The sequence below is a fragment of the Apodemus sylvaticus genome, chromosome 15 (genome assembly GCF_947179515.1).
Source record: "Apodemus sylvaticus chromosome 15, mApoSyl1.1, whole genome shotgun sequence".
In the NCBI taxonomy this organism is placed as follows: domain Eukaryota; kingdom Metazoa; phylum Chordata; class Mammalia; order Rodentia; family Muridae; genus Apodemus; species Apodemus sylvaticus.
In genome coordinates, this window is record NC_067486.1 from 8,327,356 (window position 1) to 8,341,125 (window position 13,770).

General features: G+C 46.0%; 1 protein-coding gene across 15 annotated transcripts in view; it reads left to right on the forward strand.

Moving 5' to 3' along the window:
- Tiam1 (TIAM Rac1 associated GEF 1) overlaps positions 1–13,770 on the forward strand; it is a 344,338-nt gene that overhangs the window by 262,968 nt on the left and 67,600 nt on the right. For all 15 annotated transcript variants that reach the window (XM_052157908.1, XM_052157899.1, XM_052157895.1 and 12 more), the window contains 3 exons: positions 1,427–1,501; positions 3,947–4,117; positions 10,962–11,066. In XM_052157908.1, the coding sequence (XP_052013868.1) occupies positions 1,427–1,501; positions 3,947–4,117; positions 10,962–11,066 (351 nt within the window). The remainder of the gene's footprint in view (positions 1–1,426; positions 1,502–3,946; positions 4,118–10,961; positions 11,067–13,770) is intronic.

A 13,770-nucleotide genomic window follows, 5' to 3' on the forward strand; every position in this document is an offset into this window, starting at 1 on the left:
GGCCTCTCTCCTGCCGTTGTCACTCTCCATTCTTGCCATCTGTCTCCACTGACACTGGACGTGAACAGCCTCCAACTACTTGTCTAGATTTTAGAGACCAGAAGATGAGGGACTGAGTCCTTTTTGGAGGGAATATTAATTTCATGGACTACCGTGGCTGGACAGCCAAGCACTCAACATTTGCGATCATACTCAGCTTTCAAACATTGCGTTCTCTGTCTTGGAGCCTGAAGGACACCAGCCGTGCGGACAGGAGCAACCTGGTTTACTTTTGAATCCTCAGGAGGGTAGGATGGACCCGGAGCAGTCAAGATTCAGTGGCTCTCTGCCTCTCCTTCAGAAGGAGGACGGTAGCATCACTATCTCTCCCCTCCTTCTGGAGAGAGAGGTCTTGCAGTTTGGACTGAGGTTCTATTAAAACTCTTGATGTAGATGGCCTTATCTTCTGGGCACCAGGTTAAACTGTAGCCCACTGGAACGTGTGACTGAATTTCAGTAGGATGCGGGCAAACATCTTCACAATGTGTTTTTAAATCATTCTTATAATTCCTAAAGTAAATTTTTTTAAAAAAAAATCTTGCTTAGCCATAAATACTGTAATAGAAGTTTCATCAATAATTCAGAACTCTAAAATAGACAAAAATTTTATGTTTCTGTAGCTTCATTTTTACTGGATGGATAGACATGCATATCCACTTTATTCTGGTAGTACGTGCTCATTTAATATCCTTCATATAGAATTAATTTATTATGTCTGTGTTTGGTATTGGTCATTTTTGTAATATCTTTAAGTTATATAATATATAATTTCAGAATAATACTTTTCTGGTATTTAAAACCAAAAACCTTTTCTACCTTTTATATAAAACACAAAAGCTATAAATATGTTCTTCAGTTCTCCTGAGGGACTGAATTGTGTCTGCCTTGGTCTGTGAGGGAAAGTCTTCTCGGAATGAGTCTTGTTCATTGCTCTTGTGAATTGTCCTTAAACTGGATTATTCGTATCTAACAACAAACCATTTCTTTATGTTTGAATTATTAAAGGTCTGGGAAGTTGGATTTATTGGGTTCTTGTGGTTTGCCACCTTAAATTGTGACATTCTTTGAGATCCAGGAGGGCCCCACCCCTGCAGTGATGTTTTCTAAAAGCACACCACACCCCCTCCCCCATTGTCCAGCCACCATCCCAAGCTTCCTTTGCCCTGTTGGTCAGATTTCCTTTTTTTTTTTTTAAGATTTGGTTTTTCCGAGACAGGGTTTCTCTATATAACCCTGGCTATCCTGAAGCTCACTCTGTAGACCAGGCTGGCTTCGAACTCAGAAATCCGCCTGCCTCTGCCTCCCAGAGTGCTGTGATTACAGGCGTGCGCCACCACTGCTGGGCTCCAGATTTCCTTTATTTAAGGTGACACTTTTGTCTATGCAGGTGTTTGGAGAGGGGACCGATGCTGTAAAGAGATCTTTAGAGGGAATATTTGATGACACCGTTCCAGATGGCAAGGTAAAAATCAACCCTTTGGAGTCACACTAGGGCATTTGTGCCATGATACTGCCATTGGGGGGAAACTAAATCAGTACACCCAGTATGAAAAACTGAAACAATCAGGTTCTTACAAACATTATATAACAGGTTACCACGAGATGGGGAAAACCGTTTATGTTTAAATTTTTTTTTCTTTTTTTGGTTTTTCGAGACAGGGTTTCTCTGTATACCCCTGGCTGTCCTGGAACTCACTCTTTAGACCAGGCTGGCCTCGAACTCAGAAATCCGCCTGCCTCTGCCTCCCAAGTGCTGGGATTAAAGGCGTGTGCCACCACCGCAGGCTATGTTTAAATCTTGATGCTAATAAGAACATTTCCCCGCTGACATAACATTTTCCATACTTAAGATCTGATGTGTAAGATTCCAACTAGAATATAAGCTTTGAGTTCTGAGTTCACTGAATAGTTCATGTCATTGCTAATTCCTTTTTATGTACAACTTTTATTCCCAAGAGGTGAGTTCTTGGTGCCCTCACTCTGCCCACACATGGTATTTTGTTCGCATTAATTTCAAAGGAGTGTTCTGATAGTAAGTTCTTCTTTTTAAAAATGCATTTTCCTCCAAAGTCTAATACTCAGGCATGCATGATTCAACCTTATGCTCAAATTGAATAGGGGCTTTCAACATGTCAGGATTAAAATCCCGGAAAGGCACTGATTTGTCTATTGCCACTTTTTGTAGTCTTGCTAAAAGACCCAAAACCTGGGGTCTTTTCCAAGACCCCAGTTCCACTTGCCTTGGGGTTCTAGTGCTGACAGCACAACATAGCTGTGATTTCTGGTTCCCACCTCCAGGATCAGTGAGGCAGAATTCAGCTTTTGGTTGCCAAGCAACCAAGTAATATTAGTCAGCAGTGGCTGAGCCCAGCGTGTTCTAGAAGGATCTGAACCACAGAAACCAGGATATGGTAGAATTCTTGGTATTAGAGAGAACTGGGGAATAGTGGTCACAGGAAAGGCCTTTTTTAAAAAAAAAAAATTATATATGTGATGAGTACACTGTAGCTGTCTTCAGACACACCAGAAGAGTGCATTGGACCCCATTACAGATGGTTGTGAGCCACCATGTGGTTGCTGGGAATTGAACTCAGGACCTCTGGAAGAGCAGCCAGTGCTCTTAACTGCTGAGCCATCTCTCTAGCCCTGTATTATATATTTTAAATGATTTAAATGATGTAGCATCGTTTCTTGTACACAGGGTATGGGAATGACAGGCCACCTGTTTAAAATCCAGCTTCCTGGCCTTTAACCTTGCCTTCAACAAGCAGTTTAGATGCAAATTTAGGTTGACCCAGGGCTAAGGGGCACTTATTTAACTTGTTTAACGTGGCGTGTGGGAGCGGCTGGGGAGCGGTTCCAGTCAGAGGTAATGGTGTGGGAAATGGCGGCTCTGTGGTGATTCTTTCCCTGGAGTCCGGCTTCTGTGTGAAAGCAGCAGAGCTCAAAGGCAGGGCCGCAACTCTTCTCTCACAACCCCCTTCCTCATTCCTGGACCCCGTTACTGTCATCAATGGAAGTCCTTTTACCTCCTCCCAGCATTTCCTGAGGACTTTGTCTCTTCCTACAGGAAGCTACTTTCCCCCTTGTTCTTGAGAATCTCTAGATCCACATTTACCGGCTAGTGGCCTAGGTCAGAGACCCCTAATAAGGCCATGTTACCTGAGATTCCGGTACCTTTACACTACAATAGGCTAACACATCGTTCTGCTTGTTTGGGCCCCTGAGGGATTGTGGGTCGGTGGGACGCTCTGGGCTCTGGCCGTCTGCGGGCTTAGGTTCAGCCCAGCTGCATCCGTACAGGATCTTACCCCACATTCACAAGTCTGCCACCCCCACCTTCAGTTGGTGAAGCTGAGAAGACAACCACGGTGCTAAGGACCAGTGTGAGGCTCTTGGGACTCTATCTGGGATGTGGCCTTGTTCCTCCCAGACTTGTCACATGGGCCCAGGGAGGACACAGGACAGTGCTGCCTGTCAGCCTGCGGAGCCGGGGTATTCTCTTTATGAACACAGCTTCACTGGGGGCTTGTTGTTGCTTCACAGTGAAAAATTTACGTGGTAGATATTTATGCTGATGGAATTTTCTGCGCAGAATTCAAAATGCCTCAGTGGAAGGGACATTGCGATGAACCGAGTTGACTTTGCTCTCCTCCTCCGTGACGTGCTCACACCATGGCCATAGACAATGTGGGAGCGTGTGCCCCGTGTCCTGAGTCAAAGCTGCCTGCCTTTCCTCTCCTCAAGCTCCTTTCTCAATCGCTGTCTCTCACCGGGGTCTCCTCCCTCCGGCAGGCACCCTCCTTCCGGCCTAGGCTGTCACCTGGGGTATAGATAATCTGGGCATCTGAAGTCATTAGACACGGACTGCCACATCCAGCTCTGACGACTTTGCTTCTTATCACAGAGGGAGAAGGAAGTGGTCTTACCCAGTGTCCACCAGCACAATCCTGACTGTGACATTTGGGTCCATGAATATTTCACTCCATCCTGGTTCTGTCTACCCAACAATCAGCCAGCCTTGACGGTTGTCCGGCCCGGGGACACTGCGAGGGACACCTTGGAGCTCATTTGCAAGGTATGTAGCTCTTCAGGTTGTTTTCCTGAGAAGAGCAGAATGGGGTGGGGCTGAGGGGAAGTCCTCTTCTCAAGCACCCGTGGGCACAGTCTGAGGGAGGAGGCTGGATATGCCTGGCACCCGTGGGCACAGTCTGAGGGAGGAGGCTGGGTATGCCTGGCACATGCAGGCAGTCCTGCATTCCTTTGTGACACCATGCACCGTGTGTAAGCAGTGTCTGAGTGAGGAGGAGGGAAACTCTTCCGAGTGCTGCATCTCCATGTCCCAGTGTCATAGGTTTATAATGAATATACCACTTCTGCCTCCCCACAGTGTAGAGAACCTGAGATGGAGACTAAAGCTTGTTAGGACTGAGAAAGCAAAACGCACCACTGTGGACATGCTGCTGCTTGCCCTTCTGTTTCCTACACACTCGCACATGCGTGCATCCAATTGTGTCATCCCACTTTGCCAACTGATGTTTGAATAGTAACCGATACACCAGTGACATCTTTAGGTTAGGGAGAATCCAAAGTGAGTTTGACATGATGGGAAATTCCTCTTTCTGTGAACATGGAATTAGCCTGCATTTTCTAACTAGACAGCGACTGGTTTCATTCTACTTTTGCCTCACGATGTGGAAATGTCTCCATCTTTTTCAAGGTGAGCCTCTTCGTATCTGGGTGCACTTGGGTGACAGTAGGAAGCGAGAGGTCACCCTTCTCACACACCGGTTTTTATTTTTCTGTACGTAATGGCATCTGTGGTCTTAGATCACATCGTGTCTGAAAAGGAGTGTCAGTGTCACTTTCCTGACTTGTGGATACAGAAAGCCAGGCTCCGAAAGCCTTGGGTACTTGCCCAAGCTCACATCACAATCAGAAAGAACAGGAAGATCACTCAAGTGAGCATGGGAGAGATAGCTTTGTTCACACTGCCCCCAACTGGGGTGTGTGCAGTTGTGACAGGTGGATACTCAAACTCGCAGAGCTCATGAGATGTCTTAGTCTGTGGGAAGGACAGTCCACAAGACTCTAAAAGTGGAAATCTTTTGTATCCTAATTTTATTCTAGAACCATTTGGATGAATAAAAATGACAATTTAAGAGCCCTGTTCATTCAGCATATGATTTGTAAATATTGAAAAATTTCACTGTCTCAACAAGTTTGTTGTGATTATACTATCAGAAATTTATATATGCTTTTAAAAAAATCCCCAATGCCCAATGCTAAGAAATATGGCTCTTGATGTGAATGGGGGAGGGGGACTGAAATGATCTGGTTCATACAAGACTTCAATAGCCTTGTGTGGCGAGAAGAAACCCTGTTGTTTCAGGACAAAGCTAAAGTTGGCCCCCACATAGGCATTAAAAATAAATGGTAGCCCCTCACACACCTCAGTTCTTTGATGAACGTGAGTTCTGGCTTTCAAACATTGGCATCTCTGCTAGTGGCTTTTCCTTCTGATTACCTAACCAAGTGGCCTTCTGAGGACTTCTGTGCTCCTTTACTGCTGAGCGCAGGTCAGTAGAGGGCGCAGGTCAGTAGAGGGCGCAGGTCAGTAGAGGGCGCAGGTCTGTAGAGGGCGCAGGTCTGTAGAGGGCGCAGGTCAGTAGAGGGCGCAGGTCTGTAGAGGGCACAGGTCTGTAGAGGACGCAGGTCTGTAGAGAGCACAGGTCTGTAGAGGGCACAGGTCAGTAGAGGGCACAGGTCTGTAGAGGGCGCAGGTCAGTAGAGAGCGCAGGTCAGTAGAGGGCGCAGGTCTGTAGAGGGCGCAGGTCAGTAGAGGGCACAGGTCAGTAGAGGGCGCAGGTCTGTAGAGGGCGCAGGTCAGTAGAGGGCGCAGGTCTGTAGAGGGCACAGGTCAGTAGAGAGCACAGGTCAGTAGAGGGCGCAGGTCTGTAGAGGGCGCAGGTCAGTAGAGGGCGCAGGTCTGTAGAGGGCGCAGGTCTGTAGAGGGCGCAGGTCAGTAGAGGGCGCAGGTCAGTAGAGGGCGCAGGTCTGTAGAGGGCGCAGGTCAGTAGAGGGCACAGGTCAGTAGAGGGCGCAGGTCAGTAGAGAGCACAGGTCAGTAGAGGGCGCAGGTCTGTAGAGGGCACAGGTCAGTAGAGGGAGCAGGTCAGTAGAGAGCACAGGTCAGTAGAGGGCGCAGGTCTGTAGAGGGCGCAGGTCAGTAGAGGGCACAGGTCAGTAGAGGGCGCAGGTCTGTAGAGGGCGCAGGTCTGTAGAGGGCACAGGTCAGTAGAGGGCGCAGGTCAGTAGAGGGCGCTGGTCTGTAGAGAGCCACTAGTGTTCTGCAGTTCTGAAGTTGTCCTTACTTGCTGGAGGCTGAACCCTGGCTGTTTTGCATAAGCCACACCCTGGAAGTGTCGGGAGTGACAGCCAGGGAGAGTCCTTGAGGAATTGAAAATTAAGCCATGGTTTGGGAGTAGCCATGTTTTTGTGGGGAATTGGTCTGTAGGAAGGATGATGAGTTGGTTGGATCAGGGTTTTTTTGTTTTGGTTTTTGTTTTGTTTTTTAAAAGCATTTAGCCTTTCTAAAGACTAAAAGGAACTAAAGAGTAATGTCGCCTCTGTCATGTAGAGACAATCATCGCTCTGTACCTCTAGTTTTTGGCTCCTTACTGAGTTCCTATGAGCATCCTTAAGGTACGAGTCCCTCTCTGTGACAAAAATGGACCATCCTGCCCAGTGTTTCCTGAGTTACCACTTTCCCTGTCAAGCCATAGAAATAAGATAGCACCATATAGAACAGCTTCTTTTTAAATAGGTATATTTATTATTATTATTATTATTATTATTATTATTGGGGTTTTTTTGTTTTTGTTTTTGTTTTTTTTTTTTTTTTTTGGATTTTGGTTTTTCCGAGACAGGGTTTCTCTGTGTAGCCCTGGCTGTCCTGGAACTCACTCTGTAGACCAGGCTGGCCTCGAACTCAGAAATCCGCCTGCCTCTGCCTCCCAGAGTGCTGGGATTACAGGCATGCGCCACCACCGCCTGACTAGAACAGCTTCTGTCTCCCAAGTTTATACATGGAAAATCTCTCCGTGTATTTTAAGAAACTGATGGTCTCCAGAGAAGGACCTCCACAGGGTAACTGTGTAGTGTGCTCAGACCTACACATCTTCCAGACTCTCTGATTGGTGGAGCAGTTTCATTCTAAGGCTGGAAAGGGAAGGGAGGATGTGAGCGTTATAAAATGACCTAACCTAACGGCGAGCATGTCTTCTAACGGCGAGCGTGTCTTCTATGTCGTTAGTGCTGAACTCTGCGGGGGTGACCGATGCTGTTCCTAATATCTAATAATCGATTCCTTCCATCTCTTGCATCAGCTCCTTCTCTTTCCTATCCTCTGACCCACATCATGTCACCTCAGTTCACCATCTGCCATCCATCCGATCACCAGTCAAGTTCTGGTACAGTAAATGTCTCGAGATACACCTTTCATGCAATAACTGTTACAGAAATGATTGTTAAATGCAGCCAGTAACCATACCAGCCCCCATGGTTCTTTTTAATATAATCAGATTATTGCAATTATACAAAATTGCAAAAATGATCCATTCTTTCCTAGTCACTCATGTTGTTCATGTGTGGCCGTGTTGTCGCGTTCCTCCATAGTTTTATATGTGATGTATGTATCTGTTCTCCATGTATATGTAAAGGCCAAAGAACAACCTCGAATGCCATTTTCAGGGACACCGCCCACCTCCTTTGAGTTAGGGTTTCCCATTGTCCTGGACCTCACAAAGTAAGCTAGACAGGCCAGCCTGCCAGCCCCAGGGATAGGGGATCGCCCTGTCCCCTGTCCTAAACACTGTGGTCGGATTGACATGTCATCACTCCCTGAAGTTTTACATAGTTCTTGAAGTAGGCCTCAGGTCTCATGCTTGCAAGACACGCCTTCCAACTCAGCTGTTTCCCCAAACCAATTCTTATGTATCTTAGTGGTTGAACTATTTATTAAAAAGAACTACATAGCTACTTAGTTCTTTAAAACAATTATAGTAATATCTGAGTTTTTAAAAAAACATGCCAGCTAAACTTGCCCAGTTGTGATATTTATTTTATGGCACTATTTACAGCTAGTTTTCTTGACTCAAAACGGGTATAATGCTAAGTGATTTGAGTAAATGTACTCTGGAAAGCAAATTCATACTATTTATTTTTTTCCCAGTGGAATTCCTCTTGCAAGGAAAATTTCTCAGGAAAATGCCCAACAGCCATTCATCAGGGTTCTCCAACACTCGATCCTTTCCGCATACGCAGTGCTAGGAGCGCCGTTGTAGTTCTGCCTGCTTTGATACGGAAGTTCATAATGTTCTCCTTGAGAGTCGGAAGACTGAGTTAGCTCCTGCTTTATTTCAGGTCATAATTCCTGAGCTTTCACTGAAATGGGAGGCCCATGGGAATCCATGTCCTGATCCTCCACGTCCTGATTTTAGAATAACTATTCACCACCCGAAAGAGTCTTTGGATTTCTTATTAAACCTATGTAAATATTTGCTCGTTTATTTATGTTGAGCCTGAGCTGGACTCAGTCACCTTACACTCCCACCTTAACCTCTGGGCATGCGCGAGCGCTAGAGCGCAGGGGCTGCAGGCATGCGCACTGGCTCCCCAGCCTATCGGTCATTTTCACAGTCGTGCACATATTCATCTCTATTTTTTTTAAGTTTTCAAGACAATGAGTAATAGAAGTTTGGGGAAATATTTGAGGTGTGAACCATGCTCTCTGTAAAACCCAACTGCTGTTTGTCCTTTCCACATGTCAGCAGTGTGGCATTTGGGGACGGGACGATCCTCGTTCTGTTCCGTAGCCCGACAGACAGCTGGCTGGGGAGCGTCCCACCGCGGTTTGTCCCAGAATCCCCTGGGTGAGGTTAGTACAGGGCTGTGATGTCCAGAAGGTGATTGTGGAAGTGGTGGTCGTCCGGTTAGGACTGACCGCGAGTGTTTATTAAAGACAGCTGTAAGGTGGCCGAGCTGCTTTGTCCCTGTTATTGAGACTAGACCGCATGAAACTCAGTCCCTTCCCCTGCGCCTCAGTAGGGAACAGATGGCAAAACAAAATGTTTGCTTGTAATTAAAGGATCTGTGAAGCCCAGGAAAGTGAGAAGCATTCCTCCCCAACCCCCCTAAGCCCCCCCCCCCCCCAAGCCCCTCACAGGTACACAAGGGAAACTTTTCTTACTGGTCCTATCACCCCAACCCTTAAAGGCATCCCTGTTGTGCGATCCAATGCATGCTGGGAATTCATTTCCACTTTCTGGAAATGTGCGTTTGTGGTAATACATGACTGTCCACTGTGCATGTATTTAAAAAGCTAAGGCACCACTCCTCTCTCTGCCTCCCGGTCTCCGCACACGAATTCTTCAAACCCAAGCTCACCCCAGAGGCCCTCACTCTGTTCCCTTGCTGCATCATGGAGTGTGCCGGCCTGGCCCACTGCTCACACTGAGCTGTGACTGACTGAACGGTGAGGGGCTGATGACTAGAGAAGGACCATTTTGGCCTATGTGTTTATACATACTGGCAGTATAAAATAAGAGTTTTTACCCGCTACAATAAATTTTCCTTATTAAAATAATTCTCATCACAGGACATTGGGAGTTTTTTTTTTTAATCACTCACTTTATATAAAATTGAAATTTTATTTTAAAGATTTGAAAAATTTCAAATTTATGTAAAAGTGAGATCTCTGTAATAAATCTCGTATGTACCCATTGTACAGAATATATAATTACCATGTTTCATTGGTTTGTTTATTCTGCCTCCAAGTGTGGATGATTTTGGAAGCAAATTCCAAATAGCTTATCACTTACTTGCTAGTATTTTGCGGTGCATTTTCAAATGATACTTTAAAATTAAATTTACCCATTTAAATATATATACTCTCTTGTGCCATAATTTCATGATGTCTTGTAACATTTGAAAAGCATGTTTCTGGGCTGGAGAGATGGCTCAGTGATTAAGAGCACTGACTGCTCTCCCAGAGGTCCCCCTGAGTTCAATTCCCAGCAACCATATGGTAGCTCACAACCACCTGTAACGGGGTCCGATGGCCCCTTCTGGTGTGTCTTAAGACAGCTACAGTGTACTTACACACATTAAAAATAAATAAATAAATACACAAATAAATAAAATAAAAAAGAAAAGCATATATCTTTTCTCCCATGTATCTTCTTGGCTATGTATTGAAAAATATTTATAAACCATATCATCATGGTATCTTCTGTAATCAGATTAGGTGGCTTTTTAGATAGAGTAGATCCATTGAGCTGTCTAGAGGAATGGTTAGGCCCTGAGAATTGTAATTCCCAAGCCATTGGATGTGCTTTCCAGGTTGGAGACACACTTGCACAGCCCTGCGGGAGTCCCATTCTGGGATATATAAACAAGACTGGCACTCAGACATCTTGCTTCTGTGCTGACTTGCTTTCCTTTGTCCCTGACTCCTAGCCTTTTTTCTCGCTGTAAATCCTTCCTGTTTCCTGTCACCATGTTAGTGTATGAAGTGAGGTGTAGGAGCTTCTCTAATAGATTTGGTTGAAAATCCAAACCAAGCACATGGAAAAGAGTCTGTGGCTCCGTTTTCTGCACTGAATTTCATGATCCCAATAACGTTTTATTAATGAGTTCCAGGTCTGGTTTGTAGTCTAACTTTTCAAGTATAGAAATCTGCTATCCACGCCCCCCCCCCCCTTATGAACCAAGGTAACAATTGCCCTTAAGAAACAAGGTAACAATTGCACTTAGGAAACAAGGTAACAATTGCCCTTAAGAAACAAGGTAACAATTGCACTTAGGAAACAAGATAACAAGTCTCACAGTCTAAACAGACATTTCCTTCCTTCTCAACCCAGGCACATCAACTGGATCATTCTGCCCATTACCTGCGCCTGAAATTTCTAATGGAGAACCGGATGCAGTTCTATATTCCGCAGCCCGAGGAGGACATTTATGAGCTGGTAATGTTTACGACCACTGTCTGAGTGCTCCGTTTGAGATAATTTTAATATTATGCATGTACTTGTAGTAATTGTAGCTGGTGGAACATATGAGGTCTGAAATGAATGAGTTTCATTCAGAGCTCCAAAGCTGGCAGAAATAACCTTGCTTATCACAGAAATCCCAGAGCAGTAAGCCGCCTTTGCTTGTCCAGAAAGCAGGGCTGCGCTGTCACCAAAGACGTTGAAACCCGCAGATGATGCTCTGATAAGACTTTAGTCATCAGGACCAACTCTTGCTTGAACGCCTTTTTAATTGGTGGCTTTAAGATCAGTTGGCGGCTGTCACAGAGAAAGTGATCCAATTTTGTGCAACTTCTACATTCTTATCAGAACTGGCGGGTTAAATCTTGTGGGTGCAACACCCCCCACACCACCTCCTGACCCCATCACCCAGCTTGCTAAAACTGCATTCATTTAGATTCTTGGAGACATCTGTGGCTCTCTGAGTTTCCATAGAGGTTTTTGATCTGGCCCGAGATTATTGTCAGTTCTGCATATAAAATCATAGGGTACTGGCAACAGAAGACACCAGTACTGAAAGTTCTGGGATTTTACAAAGGGCAGAAGAATGGTTTCTCTGTAGGTGTTAGCGGTTGTCACCATGGTAACCACTGGCAGGTTCCTTTTCTTAGCAGAGCAGTGCATTTTTCAGTTCTAATAAACAATGGTTTGGGGAATAAGAGCCTCTCTTGGAGAATGTTCTGGCCTCTCGGTACTTAGTCATCCTTCTGGGGGACACAGAGCTGTTTGTCGTGGATATGGGGATAAAAACAGGGGAGTGCCTCACCACAGAAAGCAGAACTGGAAGGGCAGCCCAGAGCTTCCTTTTGGAAAGAGGAACCATGGTGTGGAATTTCACAGGGAGTGGTGTCTTAAATCAACTTCTTGAACTGTGCTTCCTCTGTTAGGAAGCACACCAACCTTAAGCACGTGGTTTAAAGCACTTTGACAGATACATATGGTTGTTTCCCCTGCATGAGTTATGATTTGGAATGTTTCTGTCAGCCGAAAAGGTCACCCCAGATCTCTCTAAATGTTTTCTTAAAGAAATATGAGATTGTTCTCCTGAGATATTCTGATCATGTTATATGCTGGAAAAGGATCAAAATGGGCCCAGTGGGCTGGGTGGTTCTGTGTTAGGAACACAATGGCTCCTGCAGAGGACCAGCCTACGGTTTTCAGTGCTCACGTCCATCCCTAATTGTGATTCTGGGTTATCCAATGCCCTCGTCTGGCCTCTGTCGTCACTGCACACACATGGTGCATAAATGTGCCTGCGGGCCAAACACTCACATATATAAAATAAATATCAAAAAGGAAAAGGCCCCAAATGATCACCCCGCTCTGGCCACTGGGGGCTGTGATGGTGGAGCAGGTCTCCTTAATGGTGAGGAGCCAAGGTGTTCCTTCTGAGAATTAAATAGCCAGTCGTTTGTGTTCTGGAAACACACACAAGGAATCCTTCCCTTGCTAAAGAAGAAAGGCATTAGCTCAGCAGTACAGTCATTATCTGTAGCCCCAACTGGCCAGGAGGCTGAGGCAAAAGACTGACCCCTAGGAGTTCAAGGTTAGCCTGGTGAACAAGGTAGCAGGATGTTTCCTGGAGGAAGGAAACAATCCCTGTGTAGTGAACATGGAATTCCTGCACCGGGAGACTTAGGCAAGAGGACTGAGAACTAAAGCTTGGGGCTAGCCTCAGCTACAGTTTCATCTCATCCTAGTGCATAATTTGGAGCTACAGGGTCACAAAAGTCAGAGGCTAGGCTGATGACACTGCAAGAAGATCATTTAGTTTATGCCTTACAATTTGTGAATTTTGCAAACAATAAATTGTAGTGCTCATAGGCAACCAACTTCTGTTTCCTGTATACAGCAGGCACTAATCAGGCCTGTACATGTCAGGCTAGTCAGCCCTGTATACACCAGGCTGTGTGCTAGTCAGCCATATATACACCAGGCTGTGTGCTAGTCAGGCCCTGTATACACCAGGCTGTGTGCTAGTCAGCCCTGTATACACCAGGCTGTGTGCTAGTCAGCCCTGTATACACCAGGCTGTGTGCTAGTCAGCCCTGTATACACCAGGCTGTGTGCTAGTCAGCCCTGTATACACCAGGCTGTGTGCTAGTCAGGCCCTGTATACACCAGGCTGTGTGCTAGTCAGCCCTGTATACATCAGGCTGTGTGCTAGTCAGCCCTGTATACACCAGGCCGTGTGCTAGTCAGCCATGTATACACCAGGCCGTGTGCTAATCAGGCCCTGTATACACCAGGCTGTGTGCTAATCAGGCCCTGTATACACCAGGCTGTGTGCTAGTCAGGCCCTGTATACACCAGGCTGTGTGCTAGTCAGGCCCTGTATACACCAGGCTGTGTGCTAGTCAGGCCCTGTATACACCAGGCTGTGTGCTAGTCAGCCCTGTATACACCAGGCTGTGTGCTAGTCAGCCCTGTATACACCAGGCTGTGTGCTAGTCAGCCCCTGTATACACCAGGTTGTGTGCTAGTCAGGCCCTGTATACACCAGGCTGTGTGCTAGTCAGCCATGTATACACCAGGTTGTGTGCTAGTCAGGCCCTGTATACACCAGGCTGTGTGCTAGTCAGCCCCTGTATACACCAGGTTGTGTGCTAGTCAGGCCCTGTATACACCAGGTTGTGTGCTA